Here is a 22,193-nt window from a genome sequence, read left to right as displayed (position 1 = left end):
GTTTTCTGTTGTAATTTACCAGTAGAAGAGCTGAAATGCATCTCTGGCAAGTTAAAGACTGTATTAGAAAGAACTCTCTTGTAGTGGCTAAATGTTTCCATTAAAGAAAGTTATCATCCTTTCTCTCCTCAAGTTTGTATTTCTGTTATTTTTTTCTGATCAGGTTCATATCTTCCTGATGGTAGTGCACTGGATCCTGATTATTACTTCTCCACAATCAGCTCCAGCTTTTCAGTTTCTCCTCTCTTCAATGGTATTAACAATAAAGAGTTTAACATCCCACTGGAAATGCTCCGACAGCTGTTGAACATGGTATGTGATGAGTCCTTATGAGGATTGCAGTGACACTGTGTTTTAGATATTTGCTAGAAATAGATTCAGTTTAAGTTTAAGCTTTTAGAATTGCAACTAAAATGACAGCCTTTGTCTCTCAAGCTTTGTGTAATTTTATTTTTATGGCATTTAGTGTCATGCTTCAATAGCATTCCTGAAAAGCTCTCATATAAACCATGCAGAATTTGGAAAATTAAGTAAAATTAAGTTTATATCAACTGCTCCTTGCTTGAGTCTCTGCTGTAACCTGCATACTGCTAATTGCTGAAACAGAAGATTGGGTTTTGCTGTGAGTATGAGACTTCCTGGAGGTTTTGCTGGGAATTCACACAAGTGACAGGAGCTGCAGACCCTGTCTTCTTCTGGCATCAGCTATTCTGGAACAGCAGAGAGGCTCAAATGTTCTTGTTGCAGCCTTAATTTCATCTGAGGCTTAGTAGTGAAGTGACTTGTGTTTTCTGTGCATAAGCAAGATTTTATTAAATGATGCCCTCCTCCTATCTAGTCACTAACAGGAAGCATCCTGTTTTAGTTTGATTTTTTTCCCTCCACAGGTGAAGCAGATTGTTGGGGATTCTCTTCTGAAGACCTTGGATGCAGTTCTAGCTGAAGTTGCAGAGGTATGGTTTTTAATGACTTCCTCCTTTAATGACTTCATTTTTTTTTTGCCTTATTACTTGCAAAATTAGCTATGTAAGGTATGCCTTTGTAAAATGATACAAATTTCCTTTTTGAACAGTTATTTTAGTGGTTTAAATCTAGCCTTGGACTGTGTAAGAATGGTGAAGAGGGGTGATATTTTTCACTGACGTAGGAGGAAAGAGTTATTTTCTTACATTACTTCTGTTGTCCTAATAAATTACAGCATTGGTTGCCCAAAACTGGTTTACTATAGGTTAAGGTCTTTCTTGCATATGCATTAAAATTGTATTTTTTCACATATATGAAATGCATTGGTTGTTTTGAGTTTGTGGTTGGAAATGACTGCTGCTCTTGTAGGTGCCGTTTCTATGAGTTTGTCAGTGTTGCAGCTCATGGACTTTCAGAGGTGGCAGATTTGGTTCTTTAGGTCTGTGAGTCCTTGTTTCAGAACAAGGACTTGTTCTCCCCTCCCCTGGGTGCAGTTCTGTCACAGCCTCCACCACATTTTATGGAGTTTGCCTCATTTCCTCAGGGCATAAAGCTGTGGTGAAAGGGGTGTGTGCTGAAATGTGTGCAGAAGTAACTCTGCTTTGCTCTCAGCCTCCCATCGAGCACTGCCATGTTTAAAATGTAGGCCTGAGTGGAGACAACTTCAGCCTCTCTTTTTGCCATCTCTGTAAAATGAGAGTTTTGAGTTCCCTCCCTTTTTTTCTGATTTGTTTTTAGCCCCGATGCAGATGTGCTCTTCAAATCAAGCAGCGACTGAATTTTGTTTAATGCATTGAATGGCTATACTTCTTCTTTTGTTAAAAGAAGTAGAGGGGGAAAAGCTGTAAGGTTACTTCTTGTACCTGTTTTATATACTTGTTTTTCACTGTAGAAGTGGAGTGGGATTTATTTACTTGTATAATAGAAAATACTTCCTTTTGAATGTAGCAGATTGCTTCTTTTCTCTTTCAGACGGGTTCTAGTACAGATCTCTATTACAAAACCTTCAGTGACCCTCTTTACCTTGCTCAGTTTAAAATGCTGAGAGACACACTATACTATATGAAAGGTATAGTATTTATTTTTTTAATTTACCCTTCATTATGTTTAGGATCACAAATATAATCTGCTTTGTATTGAGTGCTTGAGCATTGGGTCTTCATTTCCTGGGAACTCTACTTATGGTACTAAATTTGTGTTTTGAAATGTTTACATATCAGAAAGGTGCTATGAAAGTAGAAAAATATTCTGACTACCATTAAAAGGATTAATAGATGGCATTTGAATTGTCTGTTCACTGGTGGACTTTGTTATGGTATTTATCTATAAGGATATAAACTTGATTAAATAATGTCATCTATAATGCAGCAAAGACTTTAATATATGCTGTTATTCTGATATACTGACTTCCATCCTTCCAGTATAATGTTGTTTCCTTTTCTTTCTTTAGACCTTCCCAACTCATTTGTAAAGGAAATCCATGATTTTGTGCTGGAGCAATTCAACAGCAGCCAGTCAGAACTTCAGAAAATCCTCCACGATGTGGATCGACTGCACAACGAGCTGAGCCCTTTGAAACTGCGTTGTCAGGCCAATGCTGCCTGTGTGGATCTCATGGTGTGGGCTGTGAAAGATGAGCAAAGTAAGAAAAATGCTCTTTGGTTTCTGCAGTGTCTGTTTGTTGTGTTCTAAGTTGTAAAAATACTTTCGGAGTAGATGGTGATCAGAGAAATACTGAATTTTGGTGGAATACTTTTTACTTTAGAATACAAGAGTAAAACTTCCATCAAAAGGTTGTCAGATTAGTTGACTGGGTAGTTAGACATCTCTTTATAGAAATGAAAACAGAGACTTCTTATTACTTATCTCTGGGGGATGTTATAAATGCTGAATTGCATGCAGATATTTATTTTCTAGTTTGTGTTTTATTGCTCTTAATGTCTTAAATATTTCTCAGTGGTTCTTTTAAAGAAAATGTTTTTTCTTCATTGCTAGCAGGTCTGGGAAGCTTTCTTACTTTTTCTCTATTTTCTTGTTATATAAATCTTACATCTGCTGAATATGTGAAGGATTTTTTTCCTTTGGACATTGCAATATTTTACTTCTGTTCAGTATGAAGTGTGCTTAAAATCAGCTTTAAGTACTGTCATTCTTTCAGTCACAGTGTTTGGCAGAGCTGTTTGGTGCAGGTTCTAAGTTTCTAAAACTATTTTTGCAGAAGCAGCACTAAATCTTATACAATAAGATTGAAGCTTATAAATTCTCTCTATTATTTTAGAAATTCCAGTGGGCACTGGGTTGTGTGTAGCCTAATAGCAAATAAAAAATAATTTTTTCTGTTGTTTTTTTTTTTAAGGTGCAGAAAACCTGTGCATCAAGTTATCAGAGAAGCTGCAGTCAAAAACCTCAAGCAAAGTTATAATTGCTCACTTGCCACTGCTTATTTGCTGTTTGCAGGTCTGTCTTTACAGTATTTGTCATTCATTGCTGTAATTACTCACCATATCAGTGAATGAGAGTTTGGCGAGTTTCACATGTTGCTAGAAGGCTATCTGCTATTTTTATTACTTTCCATCACTGTGTTCTACATTTGGATTTCAGAGATCTGGTGTGAAAACTAGGAACTTCTTTTAGAATTTTCTTGGCTCAGCTACTTCTTCAAGAATAATATTCATGAGGGTTTTTTTTAACCAGTATTTAATTTCTGAACTATTTAGCTTCTTAGTCCATTACACAAATAGTTAAAATGTTGGAACTGGCAGGTCACTGAGGTTTTAGATTAAGCTTTGGTTATTCTAATTTTTGTCTTCTTATTGGCCACTTATCCAGTCTTACAAATGTGATGTTTTCCACCACATAAGTAGTAAGTTATCAGGTTCCTTTGAATGTTGCAACTTGTATGGTAACTTTATTTTTGGAGAGTGCAGTTCATTTCATGTAACTCCTGTGAAAGCACCCAGGAAGAGAGCAGCAAGGCTTGAGTGGTATATGGCATGCTCTAGAATAACCTAAAATAGTTAGAGACTTAAAATGTCTCAATCTTCTGCTAAAAATTTAATGTCTCAAAGCTATGTAGGATTTGTTTTGTTTCCTGTTTGTTTGTTTTGAGCTGAAGTTGCAAGCTTCAAGAAATAAAAACAGTGCTATGTTATTCTAAAGTTTTGTCTTGTTTTTTGTTTTTTTTTTTTCCTTTGTAGGGTCTGGGTCGTTTGTGTGAGAGGTTCCCTATTGTGGTTCATTCTGTCAATCCTTCACTGAGAGACTTTCTTGTGATACCTTCCCCAGTGCTTGTGAAACTTTACAAATATCACAGCCAGTATCACACAGGTAAAGGAAAAAAGTCTATGCTCCAGAGTGATTGTTTTCCAACTTTTGTGTCTTTTTCATACTTTTTGGTATTTTGTGGCAAAGCAGCTGTAAGTAGAAATGGAGATGGAATTGTCTTTTTTTTGGAGGTGTGGAGAAGGGAAGCAAATGAAATTCTGGTAGAAGTATATCTAAGGGTAAGCAGTAGAACTGCTGTATCTCTTCTGACACGGAGCACTTCTGTCTTGAGTGAGACTCTGCAGGAGAGCCAGTGCGTAATTATCCTCATAGTGAGGGAAAAGAAATCACATACCCAGTTGGAGCCTCCCTTGTTTCAAGTTGTGGCTGTTGTGTCTAATTCTCCTACAAAGGCTGCTTCTGTCTGCCCTGTAGCCTACTTTGCAGTTTGGGAGGCAGCCACTGGGCCTGTCCAAAGCTGCTTCTTCTCCACAGTGAACTAGGTCACGTTCCTCACACTCCCCATACACATCCTCTGCTCCAGCTGTGTTACTGTCTTGGCATATGGCAGGTTTTTGTTGTTGTTTTTTAATATTGAGTTATGATTTCCAGAAGAAAAATGTTCAATTTTAATGACTTTAGTGACCGATGCAGAAACAGTATTGTAATGCTAGAGCAAAACAGTAAAGTAGTAAGTGGTTAAATTTAGGAATAATAATTTAGTAATAGTTAAATGTGGTAGTGGCTTGTATAGCTCATCAAGTGGTGTTGAAATCTGTACTCCTGTGTTCTTAGTAGGTGGGAATGACATCAAGATTAGTGTCACCAACGAGCATTCAGAGTCCACTCTGAATGTGATGCCTGGCAAGAAAGGCCAGCCATCCATGTATGAGCAGCTGCGTGACATTGCCATAGACAACATCTGCAGGTAAGAGGGGGACTGGCACCATGCTAGACAAGGGCCATTTACCTGGCACCATGCTTAACAGGAAAGTACTGTTCCCATTTAGAAGGTTCTGCTCTGTGCTTGCCATGAAGTCTTTGTGCCTTGTTTGGTCGTGACTTCGTTTTCCTTCAGGCTTCTCTTGGTTCTGTTCATGTCCTAACTGTAAAATCGTAATTTAGTCTTACTGTTTTGCTTCCCACATCTGCTAGTCACCATTTTCAGTAGGTAGGTGTTTTTGTAGATATTCAGTAGGTTTTTTTTTTTTGTTTGTTTTCAGCTTAGGTTATCACATTGAGTGAGCCTCCTGTAACAGAAGGATTGTCACACACCTGTGTGGGCAGTGATTATTCTTCCCTCTTAGACATCTACAGAGAGCTAGAGGGAAGACACAGTTGGTGGTTAGAGACAATGAATTAAAGTTTCAAAGCAGTGGATTCTGAATTTACCTTATTGCAGAGTCCTATCCCTGTTTGTGGAGAAAGCAGAAGTAGAAACTCGGCTCATTTTTTGAAATGTGTCTGCAGTGTTCCTTGGCAATCAGTTCTTACTCTTCAGTATAAAACCTGCTTCCCTTATATATAGATGGCATGCATTTACAGTAGTTAAAAGTGATATGTTTTGTTGATGCATTATGTTTTTTTCTGTCCATTGTTACTCCAGGTGCTTGAAAGCTGGCTTGACTATAGATTCAGTGATTGTTGAGGCCTTTCTTGCCAGTTTATCCAACCGTCTGTACATCTCTCAGGAGAATGATAAGTAAGTCTGTCAGTCATAAAAACAGTTTTTCCTCCACTCAGTGAATCTGAGACTTACTCTAAGATATAAGTACTGTCACCATTATTTTAGAAGTAAATGTCTCTGAGGTAATGGGCTTGTGCATAGGGTCAAGATCTTCCCATGCCGAGTCTTTGCAGAGCTGAGCCCGTTTTCATACTGAGAGAGGTATGGATTCAACTTTAGCTGATTGAATCAGCAAATCTTTGGTGAATATTAGCCAGTTTTGAGTCCTTAGCTGAGTGATGCTTGCTTTCTTTAATCTTCAGCTGCCCTTTATCGCTAGACACATCTTGTCACTTACTTCATTTTGCTCTGCTTTTAAGAGACTCACCAATCAAGAAGTCTCATGGAGGAGGTTCTGTAGTAGCTGGTCTGACTGTCTTAGTATTTTGCCCATCATTTTTGCCTCTTTTCACTGTTGTTTTTAGAATAGTTTGTTCATGGGTTAGTGTGGATTTCTTCAAAAATGAGTTTGGGAGAGGTTATTTTTTATTTTGAAAATCAACTTGTGCAAGTGTATCCTCCAATGTTGGGCATGTATAGACTGGCAGTATTAAAGCTGGTAGTGATGTTTATATTTAGTATAGGAACTGTTACTTATGTGAAATGTAACTGAGGTCTTGATAACTGTTGGACAGTTGCGTTTTTCACGTTGGGGTTTTTGTTTGTTTTCCTAACAGGGAAGCTCATTTGATTCCTGACCACACAATTCGTGCTCTAGGGCACATTGCAGTGGCACTGAGGGACACCCCAAAAATGATGGAACCCATCCTGCAGATCTTACAGCAGAAGTTTTGCCAGCCACCTTCTCATCTTGACGTACTCATCATTGATCAGCTTGGCTGTTTGGTCATCACTGGAAATGTAAGGAAAGAATTGGCCAAGAGAATACCAGTTTATGATCTCTTTCCTTTAGTTAAATGGAAATGTATTTTAGAAAGTGCATTTGCAGAAGGCTTTTAAGGCTTCTCTTTTCTTCACCACAGGTAGACACTTGTACAGTCTTTGTGATATCAGAAAACAAAAGCTGTGATAATGTGTAAAGTGTTGTCCCTGTAAAGAAGATGAATCCCCATAGAAAATAAGTAGTATTTAAGAAAAGACTATAAAGCTCACCAAGCTCAATGTTTTCAAAAGTTATTAAGTTTTTAAACTTGGCCTGTCACAAATAAGTGGAGAGTATTTTCTTTTCAGTAATAATAGTAATAATAATAATAATAATCAGTAATTAACGTTCAAAGTCTTTCAGGTTCATGCATTTAAAAATATGGAAGATTGTCTTCTTTAGTCATACAAAAATTAACTGACTTTTTCCAAATGTTATTTGTGCCTCTGAACAAGCAATTAATTGTCATAACTCAGAAGCCTGAAAAAAATGTTCCCATTAGGAAGGCAGAATTAAAGAACATAATAAATTTTCTAAAATTTGATCAATCAAAAACATTCACAAAAGCACTTGTACTTTGTACTTTGTTTACTTCATGGAAACTGAAACCATTGCTCAGGCTGTGGCTGCACACCTATCTGAAGAACTTGGTAATACCTAGAGTATTTTACATGGCTGTTCTTTAGAGAGATTGTATTCAATAAGCTTTACTTAGGGATTTGGTTTTGGTTTTTTGCAGCAATACATTTATGGTGAGGTGTGGAATCTATTTCAACAAATCAGTGTTAAAGCAAGCTCAGTTGTTTACTCTGCCACAAAAGACTATAAGGACCATGGATACAGGTAACACTTAGCTGTGTCTCATAATTGTGTGAAAACGATCTCAATTTTTGTGCTGCTTTGGGGTTTTTCACTTTTTCCCACTATCAAGTTTTATTACAAGGTTGTAAATTGTACTGTTCTTTGATGTTAAAAAGAAAAACGTTAATTTAAAAATAATAGCACTTCAAAATGCAGAGATTCCTGAAAATGCTTTTCACTACAGGTAGCATTGATAATTTTTACCTCTGGAAGGAGTCAGAGTTAGTGAAAGACAATTGACATTGATGACTTATGTTACCTGTAATTACAGTAATTAACTACTAAATTGCAGTAATTAATTACTAAATCTCTTAGCCCAGAAACGCTGAGAGTGTGGTTTGTTTTTAACATCGTCCCAGTACTTGTTATGGATTAAATGCAAACCATTAACAATTTAATTCTTGGTATGTAATTTACGCATTATTATCCCCACTAGAAGTAAGGATTATCACTGGCTCTGTTGGTAGTTAGGATAGGCTAGAGACCTTTTAATGCAGAATGGGAGTAGCTGGGAGGACTGTTCTTGTCAGTACATACTTTGACTATACAATCTCGGGTTCGACAGCTGATAGGAGTTCTGATTCTTCTGCTCAAGAGCTTTCCAAAACAGAAACACTGTCCTTGGCTGCTTTTTGTCTGCAACAGGGAGGTACTTTCCTTGTGGCCATGACAACATCATAATGGAACATCCTTTAAAGACACAACTTAAAAATAGTTTTTCACTTAAATACCAGCTGCTTTTCAGTTGTCAGTAAAGTGATGTGCTGCTCATAAAAACAGCAAGAAAGAAGACTGTGTGAAAATATATCAGTAGCCTTATTACAAGAGTTTCTATGAAGAGTTTTCTAATATGAAGAAAGCACTGAAAATATAAAACCTGAGGAATTGCTTGTTCATAACTGTTCTTTCTCCTCAGGCACTGCTCCTTGGCAGTCATTAATGCCCTGGCCAACATCGCTGCCAACATCCAGGTAGAGCACCTCGTGGATGAGCTGCTGATGAATTTACTGGAGCTGTTTGTTCAGCTTGGGCTGGAAGGAAAGAGAGCTAGTGAGAGAGCAAGTGAAAAAGGACCAGCACTGAAGGTCAGCTATGCACTGGTTTGTAATTTTGTGCAGCTGTGCTTTGTGTGGGTGGCACTGCTAAACACACAGGGAAAACCCACGCTGTGCTAAGCCTGAGAGTGTGTTCTGGTCATGGAGTGTGACTGCAAGTCTAGGATTCCTGACTGATCCATGTGGAGTGTCCCAGATAAAACAGGGGATAGCTGCAGTTCAGCTGAGACTGCCTGAATTGGAGTGTCAGAAGCAGAGCTGCAAAGGGGAAACATGGGATGCTCTGGAATCAGTTTGGGAGACAAACTGCTGCACTGACTGAAAGCTGTGCAATTCTGCAAATGGAGAAATGACAGATTTCAGATGGATTGAGCTAGGAGGCAGTGTTTCTTTAGTGTTAAGATCCTGTGAGCAGTTCTCACTCAATGCAGAGTACAAGTCATGAAAGTATTCTGAAGACTTCATTTTCAAGAAGAGATAAAGAGGGCAAAACGCTGCACATGCTGTGCTTCCCAAGTAAAAACAAGATTTTCTTTGTTAGTTTGCCTATGTCTCTTCTTCTCGGCACACAAACATTTGCTTGATAACCATTAAAATGTTCAGTAACTTTTTTGTTCTATTTTCAACAATTCAAAAGTGATGTCTGTGAGGAGAAGAAAAAATACCTTATTTTTTTATTTGCTCTTGCTGACAGTTGACATGGTGTGCTGAGTATGGCCAGGAATGGAAGTCATTCATCTTCTTCACCCTCAGTGCCATGTGTTATTATAAAGAGGCTGATACTTCATTTCTTTAAACAAAAAATGCTACTATAAAAGTGGGTTTTCTACAGAAACTGTGTAGTTCTGCTGGCTTCTGGCTATTTCAGTCAGTTTGTGTCTCTGCTCTGACTCTGCAGCAGTGAGTCACGTGCAGTGAGTGGATTGTCCTGAAGTTAACAAAAAAACATGATGACTTTTTCCAGTTGTCCCTACCCCTCAGAGTGTCTTCTGTTTTATTATTTTATTCCCTTCAAAAATATTTTAAGACCCATCTTTTGCTTTGCTTTATCTTTACTCTCCAGGAAAGATAACTGAAATTTGTTTTTGTTGGGTTGTGCCATTATTGGTTCATCTGAAGGCTATTTGGCTTTGTTTCTCTATTGCTCTCTTATTTCCTTCTTTGTTTTTACTATTTAAAATGGTTTCCTTTTGGTTCATGCAAAGCTGTACCCTGTTAGCACATCTTCCCTGGCTCAACTGTGTGGGGCCAGCAGTGTCTCTCTTGTAAGGAGCTGGAGCATTTCCTCTTTCCCAAATCCAGTGTGGAGAAATATGGGAGGTTGGGAAAAATTTTAGATGTCTCAGTGTGGTGTCTGTGCCATCACTGTTTGCTTGATCAGAAAAGGTGGGAAATGATGTGCTCAGTGAATGTTTTCAATTCTTAAATATTCTACTTGGCCAAGAGCAAACACACTTGTATAGCTGCAATTAAAGAAGTCCTGAAAAGTGGAAGGAAATGTGTATTTTCCTTAGCTTCTTATATTTCAATGGAAAGAGCTGCTCCTCCTGCTTAAATAAATTCTTGAAAATCCTGTCTTTTTACAGGCTTGTTATTTTTGGCTTCATTTTTATTGTAAAATGAAACTTCTGGTAAACATTTGATACTTGTTTGAGGCCACCCATTTAATGTGATCATTTTTCTAGAAGTTATTGAATATTTACATACTGTGTGCTGACAGGCGAAAAAATCCCTTCAATATGTCTATGAGGAAAACCTGAAAAGCTTTGTTAAAAGATTCCAGGGTGTGTTCAGTACTGTGGATTTCCTGGGTGCTCTTTTGACCACTTTGTGCACATGTCTTTGCAAGATACAGATTTGTAATTGTAATGTTTGATGCTTGAAATATGTCTTATAGCAAATACTTTAGAAATACTTTTGTAGATGTTTTGATCATTTCGTTTTTCTTGTCCAGGCCTCCAGTAGTGCAGGGAACCTGGGTGTGCTTATTCCTGTTATTGCTGTGGTGAGTATCCAATGGATGAGTTGTTGTAAACAATAATTTTTCTCACATTTATAAGATATTGGTGCAATTTCAAGCAAAATGGTTTTGATTGACTGCTAGGGCAGAGGTTACCATCTGTAAAATAATTGCTGTAAAATGATACACCTTGCTCTAAAGGAGGGAAACATTTGATTAATAATGACAAATCTCTGAAAAATAAAGAATCTTTTTGATTCAGGGTTAGATTGTTTCAAGCCAGGAATTCAGGAGATTCTTGAGCTAAATAATACTGCAGGGAATATTACTTAGAATAGTGTTTGGCATGCAGTATAATAAGCAGCACATATCTGTGGCCTGAGGAAAAGTGAAAAACAGAAGTTAATAGAAACTGAGTGAAAAATACATCTTAGTTTGGCAGCAAAGTGAATTCTTCTTCTTAAAAGGAAAAAAAATCATTGATAAAGAAGGGAGTAAGTGTCCCTCGTCTTCTGAAATGAGAATTGACTGTCAGGCTGAAAGCATTTTAGGGACTGTGCAAGGACACTGATGTCCATGCCAGACTCATTTATTCTGAAGCATATTTGTGTTCACTCTTGGATGTAATTTTTTTCTGGGGGAAAAACATTTATTTTAATAAAGTAGAAGTGCTAATTCAGGAAAAAATTGTAGACCTAGATCTCCAACAGAAAATTTGATACATCCAAGGTGTGTTACCAGGTCAGTAGGGCTAGTTGCCTAATTGCTGTAGCTTTTACAAAAAAAAAAAAAGTCACATCTAGAAGATCCATAGCCAAACTTCCTGAAGGACAAAAGGCATCATGCTGCTTGTTTCCCTCCTGAAACTGAATTATTCTGTGAAACTTTTCCTGCTGGTGGGACAAAAGGGAAAAACATACCCCATGCTTGCAGTAGGTATGCCTGCTTGTAACTTGTTTGTACTGCACATCCATTAACAGGCAGGAAAAAAACATTCATTTCATACTCTACCCCCTCAAGCCTCTTCACTGAAGGTTGTCAAAGAGAAGAGTCTAAAATTAGCACTAGTTAAAGATCAGAGGACTGTTCTTTTCCTTTCCATATCTCTTCCACTGGTTTCTTACATCAGCCCTCCTCAAATTCAGCAGTGATCACAAGGACCAGTTCATAACTTTAAAGAAATGTGTTTATAAATGTCTTGGATCACTGCTATTCAACAGTTGCTCAGTTTTTGCATGAGCCAGCTAGTCCAGCATTGAGTTGTTCTAGTGGGTGGCATTTTTCAGCTGTCAATGATGTTTTTGCTGATTTGAGTGAAAGCAGGGCCATTCCTTGCATATTGAGAGAACATTAGTGCTTATTTGGGACTTAATGTAAAAGTTATGAAAGTGCTTTTCTGTTTCAAATTTTTATTGAAGGTACATTTGTTCTGAATAGCCAGGGATAACTGCATTTTTCTTAACCAATGTGACCTTTAAATGCAGTCAGATAGTGCCAGAATCTGAAGCAAGAGTTAATGGTTACATTATGGTTGTTGAAGCAAATATTTGACTTTCTTGCACAATGTATGAAGATCTTGAGTTTAGAGCAGTAGCTGATTTGCTTTTTCTGCTTGACCTCTTTACCTTGAATAATTGTCTTTTACTTAAGTCCCAAAAATCCATATTGCAGATGCTCCAGCTCATTCAATCATTGATAAACTAATTAAACCTAGGGCATGAATATTTAATCTTTTGCATATGCTTTTCATTTCGTGTATGCTTTCCTTTTTGAATACAGATAAAACAATAAAATGTGTATATGAATATTAATGATTTCTGTTGTGCACTTCCAGTACTGCAAATCATCTATCACATGGTGGACTTAAAAGACAGGAATAGGGGGAAAGATCTGAGTTTCCTATTCAGAATCAGCTCTTCATCATTCATCATCATCTAATACCACTATTTCACTGGCTGACAGGTTGAAAAGTTTTGTGTATGGAGCATATAATTGGAGTAGATGCAAAATAACATACAGCAGTATGTAAAAGCAAAATTAAATCAGCAAGTTAATACTGGAAAAACGCCTTTTTAAGAAAATTCATAACTCTTAAAGTAACTGTTGGTTTAAAGGTTATTTGTGTGGTTTTGCTAACATAAGACAAAATTATAATGCATATAGGTAGATTGATACAGTATTTGATACTGCAAAAAGTAATAAAAATATTCTCACTGGATTATGCGGCACATTTTTTTTAAAAGGTATGATGCAAAGTAAGGTATACAAAGGTGAGTAGGTTTATTGTATTTAATAATTTGAATGTATGGTGCAGCTCTGTTCCTTGTACCAGGTAGACAGTGATATTCAGAGTATAGGTAAATCTTCTCATTTTCAAATGTGACACATTTGAACAGAATGATTCAGAAAGTTTGCACTGAATTGAAAGATTTTGTCCATTAAATCAAGTATGGAAAGTGCACTGGAATAATAACAGAATGATCACTATAAGTGGCTTTTTTCCTAGAGAGATCTAGGTGATATTGAGCCAGTGAAAAGAGCATTTTGCTGACTGCTTTCCCTCTAAAGGGTATTCTGAGGATATTTATATCATTTACCAGGCTGCCTAATTCTGATATCTTGTACCGATGAAGATCAGAGGAAGTATTGAAACAATACAAGTTAGATCAGTGAAAAGTAGTGAGTCTCTCAGTATTTCGTTCCTCCAAGACATTTCTGTCTTCTCTTACTTGATACAGTGGTCCATGAGGCTCATTGTGTGCATCAGTCTGAATGTTAATACACATTGTGAGTATTTACTGAATATTAAATGTTGCAAGCAAAGTAAGGAATGGAGACATTTGATCTGTTTGAAGTTAGATTGTGTAAAATGCCCAGGAGAGACTTAGGTATCTATGGCTGGTCAGGTATTCAGGATTTTCCTAGTCCTATTTATCACAAACAGACATCCTATCGCAAATTTAGAGCTAAATTTCAAGACTCCAGATAGTGTAAATACTTTATTGATTACATTTTATACACTGTTGCAAAACACAAAGTGTAAGTTACTTTGTGATTTTTTTTTTTTTTTTTTTTTTTTCTAATAATACACTTGTATCAATACATGGCACTAACCTTTTAACATTGCAGTCAAATTATCTACTGCCGTGAGTCCATTCATGAGAAACTACCGGCAGATAATATGTCTTCTTTTTATACCAGTGACTTTTTTATTGGCTAATAGGATAATAATTTTTCCTTTATGATACTGGTATTTTAACATATAATTATACAGCCCATGTGTAGGAGGGTCTTCTTTGCTTTTAAAATGTGGCTGGGTTGGCAACTCTGCCCATGAACAGGAGGCAGCTGGTGCGGTGCTCGTAGATGAGGAACAAAAAGGGGCGGTCCACGACAAAGCGGATCTGGGTGGAGAGAGGCATGAACCCCACCGTGGTTATTGCTGCAGCCTCTGTGCCCTCCTCATTTACTGTGATTGTGCCTTGGTGGTTGAACTGTTCAGACAAACAAAACAGGAAAACAAATGAGAGAAATTTAGGCTCTCCTAAGTACATGAATGATGTGCTCACAGCCTTCCCCACTCTGTGTCCCACACCCTTGCTGGTCACTCTACACAGCACCAAAAGCCTTTAGGGTTTGTTCTGTGGAGAAGCCTGTTCCTGGCTGACCACAGCATTCTTAGTGCTTTTGACATCTAATTAAACATGTGCTTCATTATGTGAATAGACAAGGGACAAACCCACAGCTCTCCCTCCTATGTCCTCCAGAAAAGATGAGGAAAAATATTGTTCTGGGTTACTGTGTAATATTATTACTGAGCTGTCATGTTATTGGGTGATGGAGTTTGATCAGAGAGGAGGTGAAATGAGGAGTAAATACCCTGTCAATGGTGACCTTCTCCTCTGATATACCAGAGTAGTCGCCTTTTCCATTGAACAGTTCTTCTATTCCCATGGATCTCAGATAATCAATCAAGTTATAAGTCTTCTCCAACTTAAATTTAGGCAGAACCACTTCTCTTGTTCTAGTAAAAATAAACACAAAAAGGAAAAATCATTGAGCAGATATATATGTGCATGACTCACGATTTTGCTTTACAGACCTGTTGTGGTTTGGATTTTTTGCTGTCTTTAGCAAGCAGGACACAGATATACAGAACTGTACTTTTGCTTTCAAAACTTGAGCATCATGACTTTTAAAACTATGCTTTAAAAAGTTAATTCCCCTGTGAAAACTGTAAGTTTGTCAATTTGATATTTCATTTATAATGATTTGCATTATTTATGTGTATAAGGTACATGACTTTGAGCAGCTCAGTGCATGCTTGTAGTAAGTGTTGAGCTGTCAGATTTTCTGAAGTACTAAGCTGGAGATTTGTCACTTACTGTGTACAGCAGAAATAGGTTGAATTCCTTGACAGCACATCAAATCATCTTTTTTTTATCAAATTTGAAGACAGATACACCTACTCTGTCATCTTCCTCAAGGGAGGCTTTATTACTTTTCCTCTCCCATAACTGTGATGTCCTTTGTTGATTATGGAATGTGTTCCTTTACACACAGCTCTGTTGAAATGCTCAGTGCTGAACTGAACGTAGGCTGATGTGACCAAGATTTTTGGTGCAGAATAATCTGTTATTTTTACAGTCCTGTTTTTCTTTCTCATTGTAAACTATATCAGTAAGAACGTTTTCTTTAAATCTATGTAATTAAATACGCAACAGAAAGAATTTTGAAACATCATTACATTTTCTACCTCAATCATCCTTGATTTCTTGATGGTATTAAATTTTGAGAGATCATCAGTCCTGATTTTAAGTTCACCAAATCTATTTTTTGGATTTCACATTTTTTATCAAAATCTCTTATCCTCTCCATGCTTTACTTACTCTCATCAGTCTCATTGAGAAAATACATTAAGGCTTTACAAGATGTGCTTTTCAGCAGATACCTGTTTGTCATGCTCTTCTGCCACTTTTCCACCACTTGGGGAGTGATCTGCTTTTCGAGGGCTTTCATGCCAGCCAGTTTGTGTGGGAGCACCACAAGCATGCTGATGTTGCCCACGAAGGGCAGCTGGATGATGCCGCAATCCAGCTCAGGGTCGGCAGCAGCCAGGAAGGTGCCCTTGGTCTGCATCATGGGCACCTTCACTGTCTGCTTCTCGTTCAGCCGGAAACTCCGCTTCACCGTCATCTCCACCGGAAACTTGTTCTCCCAAGTTCCTGCTCATACCATACAGAAGATAGATAAAACCCCAAGGTGGCTGTTAATGAAATGTTCCCAGAATAGGTTTACTAACCTTTGAGTCATGTGGATTGGGAGTTACTGCAGGAGATTGATTTCAGTGAAGCTTGAATTAGAAGACAGATTTTAGACTGGCTTAAAAATTCTTGGCTTTTCTAACTTAACATTTGTCTGATTTGAATTACAAAAGCAGGACAACACAGATGAGAAATTAGAATATGGTTGGTGTGTATTATTTTTCCCTATGAGGGACCTGGAAATTTTAAACAGATGCAGAATATTTTTAAGAGTTTGCCTTTAGTGAAACACCTGACCCAGCTGTATTTTCTGAGAGATGTGATGTTTGAATCCAGTTCTGATTTGGAGAACGTTAGTGGTGTATCAAGCTAAGCGAGGGCTGGTTTCAATTTTGCATGAAATTATAAAAGATGTTGTGCTGAAGGCATTATGTTACCTTAGTCCTTCAGAATGGCTCATTTTCTGCCTTAATCTGAAGAGTTGGGATGTTAACTGCTTAATTCTATGGTCCAGTTTGATGTGATAACAGGCTCCTGTAGATGTGCTGAAATCTGGCAGGTTTATGCTCAAATATGCAGTCCAACACATTTTGCAGGCCAGAAAGCTTTGCCATCAGGGTTTGAAGCTTTTTTGTGTGGAGATATTCTGGATACCAGAAATATTTATTGACTATTTGAAAAAACGTTTTTTAGATGCAGTATTCTGCTGGTCTTTTTATAGAACTGTGGCTCTGGAATAAACATAATTTCTTAAGGGGCAGACAAAGCAAGAATATTATAGTGGAAATAGGGTTACCAGTATTTCCTGTAAAAACTCGGGAATTTCAGTCATCTTTGGCAAGCAAGTATGTGAGGAATGTGACTGTGACTGTGTGGATAGCCTACAATATAACCTTAATTGGTTCCTTAGTCTGACTTTGCCAGATTTACTATGAATAAGAAAAGCCTGAAGTCCGACTTTCATTCTAATAGTTCCTGCACATGTCAGACTGATGGGAACCATCAGTTTGAGGGGTGATCAGACTGTGGTTAATAGTCTGAAAGGTATGCGCTGTAAAATGGATTCTGCTATTCCCAAACAAAGACTCTCACTTCCAAGGAAAACCCAGTATCTGGCTGTTTTTCAGGGAGCAGAATTCACAGATGTAGGACTCCAGCTGGCCAATGACATGGGGCTGCTGTGGGCCAGGGCAGCTCCAGCAGCACTGCCATCCACTGAGGGATGGGAGATATAATCAGCTCTTCCTAGTGAAAGAGAGGTGCTGGGCAACATTTTTCTTGGATTCAGCTTTTCAAGTGGGTTTGTCTTGGGGTAGAATAGTGATCCCCAGCAGGAGCTGTGTGGCAGCTGAAACCAGCTGGCTCTTTATGACTTTTTTGACTCTGGTAACAGGTGTTGTCTCCATTGAGTGACTCCTCTTTTGTATTTGTGATTGGAATCTCAAAAAAAAATCAGGACGTTTTGGACCTGTCAACATTTGTCAGTTACCAAAACTGCCATGGCTAAAATTACCGGCTCCTACTTGGTACGAGGCTCATAAATGATTACTCAGAGCTGTGCCAAACAGGGGGTAGGCTGGACATCTATACATACTATGTTGATATTATATATATATGTATGTGTTATCAAGATAATATATCTATATATATTATTTTGGTAAAATATGTTTCTTACAAAGATAAATAATTTCCAATAGTTTTTTGGTGGTCTTTAGTAAAAAAAGGGGCTTGAAACCTCACAGTGTTTGTCAAGAATCCCACTACTCAGTCTCACTTGTACTGAGCATCTCTGTTTATCTGAAAATATTTATAGGTTTCTTAGTTCTGAGGGCTTTACAGAGCTTTTCTGCAGTGGTACAAACAGTGCAAATGGAAAGATGTGGACAAAACTTGGCATGTTAGGAGTAGTGGGGAAGGTAAGAAACCTAGGAGCAGAACTTGCTTTTAAAAGTTCAGTTCCACTCAAAGTAGAATTCCCAGGAGACTGTCACTGTAAGACAAAAGAATGGGAGCAGTAGAGAATTGATCTTTGTTTTGAAGGTTAGAAATTACAGCCTTCAGCAGATGGCACCAAGGCAATTTGGACTAACAGGACTTCATGGGAAAATGAGAAACCCTAAAATCTTTTTGATCTTGATGACTCAAGAGTTCCAGTACCACAGCTGTCTATTTTTGTGGTGTTTTTGTTATTTTGAGATGGCACAAGTATTTAATAATTTCAGTGTGAAACAAAAGGGTATTTCAAATTCCAACTAATTATGAAAAAAAAAAAAGTACCTGTTTCACTTTGTGTGGTCCTTTCCTTAGGATGGTTTACCAGGCACTAAAGCCCTCTATTTAGTATGATATGATCATCAGGGATGTAGTCAAGGATACAAGTAAGTGCTTTTTGGATAGTTCCTAAGAATAGGAGATTATCTGGATTTTATGTTAATGATTGCTTCAGATTCTTTTAGGGATAAGTGGCATTGTTCACGGAAGTAATTCCTTGCAAGTCAGTGGGAAAAGGTACATTTATATTTATAGGAATGTTGCTTCTATAACCTGCTGAGATGATAAATGTAAGAGAGGCCTTTGTTTCCTGGAAGCAGGGACATTACTGGGGAAAAATAAACTCCTTTATGAGTTATGGAAAGTAGTGTGTTGTACTGCAAACACTGTTATATTTTTGGGCTAATCTGTCTTTCCTTATCCATGTTTTAAGTAATCGTCATCCGATTTTCATCTTAATTAGTCAGTAACAGATTTCCTTTTACCCTCAGTTCTTTCATTGGCACTTCCCACCTCTCGCTCATTTAATACAATTTTAAAAGTTTGTTGAAACACTAACAAACTTTCAATATGAAGCAGATATCTTACTCTTAGTTTAAATGTGAAGACATTGAAAATAAGGGTTTATGGTAAGAATATATTGTAGAGTCTTTACTTCAAGCCTCTTTAACTGTTCAGCCTTTACTAATACATGAAGGAGCTCATATCAGCAGACCATTCATGCTGAATCAACTGAAATGTTCTATGTAGTGAATGTGTTTGGTTTTAATTGTAGAAGAACAGTGTTTTGATTATTCTCTTAGGTCCCCTGTATGGACTTGTTGACAAGGATCACACTCTGATCATATTAAAAAATTGCTTCTTTCAAGTTGAAATTTTTTGTAGTTGCTTGTGTAAGTCCTGAGTACTTCAGAGATGTTAAGTGTTTTAACTGAAATCAATCTGTACCATTTCAGTGACACCAGGACTGAACGTGACTAACGACTTGCATATGCATCTATACCTCTCCGTCTGATACCTCTACAAAGTTTATGCTTTCTGGGGCTATTCTGCATTCATATGTTAGTTTTCTGTCTCACTGTGAGTCATTAAGTTTTGTAAGTAGTAAGCATTTGCTCTATATATATAATACCTACTAACTTCAGAGCATCATTGTGCTACAGAAACAGGCAAAAAATGGGCTAATAATACAGATTCCTAACAAGGGGCTCAGTAGGATTTTAGTAGTATACATTAGACTTAAGTTCTGTCTGGGATTGCTAATCACATATGGCAGTGCTTCGCAAATTGAGAAAATCCATCACTAAGATTCAAACAACAGGTTCTTACCTTTAAAGTAAAGACAATTAAGAATCATCATCAGTGTTGTAGGGTTTATGTTCTCAAGAGCTTCCTTTATCAATCCCTTGGTCAGCTTCAAGATGCGTTCGTTGGTTTTGGCTATGAAGCTGGGATCTGAGAAATCAGCTGGTTGGGCATCAGCAAAGTAGTATGTTTTCATATTGTTTTTGAAATCATTGAGAATAGAAAAGTCTTTATGAATATAAAGATCATTGACAGATCTCAGTGTGTAGCCAAAGTTGCGCCTGAAGAGCCGATGGGTGAGTTTGCGGAAGAGGTTGTGAACAGTCATGAGTTCGTATTTGCTGCTGGCATTAATGAAATCTTGAAAGCCAAGAACAGATAACACTTCCTGCTGTGTTTCATCCTTCAGACCCAGGGAAATCATTGCCATTGCAGTGGAAATACCAACAGGAGCCATGATAATATTGTCTGAAGAGCTGGCCTTGTCTGCCACACTGCGGTAAAGGTTGAAGCCAAAGTTTGCGTTGAGGATGTTGAGGCGCTGGATTCTGGTTTTACCATGGAATAGTTCAAGAATATTTCCTTGCTGAACTTCAGAAACCATGTGTGGGGCAGCATCAATAACATCACTGTAGTCATCTTCAGTCAGTATCTTGTCAAGGTCTAGATAGTCGTCTTCTTCCTCCTCTTCAGGAATTAAGTCATTAGTGATGGTGTTTTCTCTGTGGAACTCGAGTGGTAGGTTTGGCACATAAGTCCCGTTTTCATGTGGCTGTGCACCTTTAAGGCTTTCAAAGTGCTCGGTGACGTCCTTGACTCCACCAGATGTGGAGGTTATGATGAGAGCAAGGGCAAGCAATTGAAACAGGAGCTTCATTCTGATAGGTGAAAGCCTAGAAGAAAGCATAACACAGTTGAGAGGGTCGAGGGTAGTTGAATTTTAGTTATCTATTCCCTAATTTTAGGTCCATGCTGATTTATGTAGCAGCAGAAGATCTATAGTTACCGTGTTCAACAGCACTGTTTTTTAGTGGAACAGATGTCAATTAGATGGATAAGTCTGTTTTACTGGCAATTGTTTTGCTTACACAATGCCTCCAGCCTGCCAAAGAATTGGTTGACCTCCTCCCATACAAATAGTCATTACTGACATACTTCAACAGTTACAAACTCATTACCCAAAATATGTGGGACTCTTTCTTTTAAAATGTTGCACTTTAACTGTCCACTAACTGTGTGAATAGTGTGTGCTGAAAATACAGTGTGAAGTTAAGTTTGAAGATTTGAGCTTGGTAGGAAGAAGAGGAACTCCTTATCCAATCCCCTGCAGGAGCATACCAAAAGGCTGAGATGTACTGTAAAATTTGAAAAACAAACATCCTGTAGCTACAACAGAAATTGAAGTTTTGTGGGAGTATTTTGGAAAAGCAAGGCATCAATCTGGTGAATAAAGGCAATCTAGGCATGTTGTAAGACATGTATTTGCACTGAGTACCATTAGTGGGGCGGTAGTGGGGAAAATGTTGGGCATAAATGTCTGTCCTGGCCTGCTCAGGGCCTTACTGGGATGTGTTACTCAATGCCTGTGCACCCTTTCTGTCCTCATCTGCCGCTTTGTAATGGATTGGCTTGATTCTGTTTTTGGCTTAGTTATGTTTTGTTTCACTTTTGTGTGGCACTGCAGAACACTGTTTTCTTTGTGTTGTGAGTCTCTCTGAGCTCCCTTCAGAACGTTGTTTCTCTAGGCTTGCTCTGATCCCAGTTCAAGATTTGTAACCTTACCTCTTTTGTTTGAGGATACTTTTAAGTAGAACCTGCATTTTTCAAAGGGAAGCTTAATCTCTTCATCTACTGAATATTGGACTGTTGAATTTTTAAATTATTTTTAAAATCAAGAATTTTCTTCAGTATATCTTTGGAGAGAACTCATCAGATTTACTTGGCTGTAAAACCCTCTACAAAGAAGTAGGTCTGAGAGACTTTTCACCATAATACTGGGTGCGGTAACTAAAGTGATCTTAAAAAGATATGAAAAAGTGTAATTCCCTCCTACGACAGTCAGAGATCAAAATGTAGGTGTTCATTAGATCTGTCAGCTGAAACTGCATGGGTGTCTGAATGTTAGGCCTTGAGTTTTGCTCAGACTTAACTATAAAATTATTTCAGGAACTTATAAAGTTAATTTCAGTTGAGTAAAAAGATAGTTATTTACAATATAATACAGGACAAAATACTGAATACAGTTAAAACAAAAAATCTTACTAAGATGTTGATTAAAGTGCTTTTTAAATTAGGAAAGAGAGCTGTTCTGTAAAGTATAAAGGTTCACATACCTGTACCTGTTCACTGACCTGTATATCAGTGAATAAAACCTTGAAGGAAAATATTTTCAAACATGTTGTAACAGGATTGAAATAACTGAGCTGACAGATTAATTTTTGAAACTCTCCCCCAGACTAATTTGCTTTAAATCCTAAAACCATTTTAGGTGATCCTCCCATATAAAAGAATACATGGTTTTGCAAAAATAAAGGATCCATATAAGATGCTGATGGAATTGTTTTACTCTGTGACTGGACATCAAGAGTCAGTCTTTTTCTTATTGTTTCTCCGTAAATTCATTTGTTTTTTCCCCGCCCCC

General features: G+C 37.6%; 2 protein-coding genes across 3 annotated transcripts in view; one reads left to right on the top strand and one right to left on the bottom strand.

Moving 5' to 3' along the window:
* Positions 1 to 22,193, top strand: part of PI4KA (phosphatidylinositol 4-kinase alpha) — a 54,052-nt gene that overhangs the window by 7,831 nt on the left and 24,028 nt on the right. The window contains exons 8-19 of one of the 2 annotated variants that reach the window (XM_056504066.1): positions 164 to 312; positions 888 to 953; positions 1,936 to 2,032; positions 2,414 to 2,605; positions 3,320 to 3,420; positions 4,161 to 4,290; positions 5,023 to 5,155; positions 5,834 to 5,929; positions 6,631 to 6,814; positions 7,576 to 7,679; positions 8,614 to 8,782; positions 10,707 to 10,757. In XM_056504066.1, coding sequence (XP_056360041.1) covers positions 164 to 312; positions 888 to 953; positions 1,936 to 2,032; positions 2,414 to 2,605; positions 3,320 to 3,420; positions 4,161 to 4,290; positions 5,023 to 5,155; positions 5,834 to 5,929; positions 6,631 to 6,814; positions 7,576 to 7,679; positions 8,614 to 8,782; positions 10,707 to 10,757 — 1,472 coding nt within the window. The remainder of the gene's footprint in view (positions 1 to 163; positions 313 to 887; positions 954 to 1,935; positions 2,033 to 2,413; positions 2,606 to 3,319; positions 3,421 to 4,160; positions 4,291 to 5,022; positions 5,156 to 5,833; positions 5,930 to 6,630; positions 6,815 to 7,575; positions 7,680 to 8,613; positions 8,783 to 10,706; positions 10,758 to 22,193) is intronic. The other variant, XM_056504068.1, reaches the window with a different exon arrangement.
* SERPIND1 (serpin family D member 1) lies at positions 13,672 to 20,500 on the bottom strand. Its single transcript, XM_056504075.1, has 4 exons — positions 19,577 to 20,500; positions 15,664 to 15,937; positions 14,592 to 14,736; positions 13,672 to 14,206 (listed from the first exon to the last, which is right to left on the bottom strand). The coding sequence occupies exons 1-4, from the start codon at positions 20,457 to 20,459 to the stop codon at positions 14,015 to 14,017; spliced, it is 1,494 nt and encodes a 497-aa protein (XP_056360050.1). The 5' UTR covers positions 20,460 to 20,500; the 3' UTR covers positions 13,672 to 14,014.

This window comes from Oenanthe melanoleuca, chromosome 15, assembly GCF_029582105.1.
Source record: "Oenanthe melanoleuca isolate GR-GAL-2019-014 chromosome 15, OMel1.0, whole genome shotgun sequence".
Lineage (NCBI taxonomy): Eukaryota > Metazoa > Chordata > Aves > Passeriformes > Muscicapidae > Oenanthe > Oenanthe melanoleuca.
The sequence above is the reverse complement of the archived record's forward strand: the minus strand, read 5'-3'. Positions and strand labels throughout refer to the sequence as shown.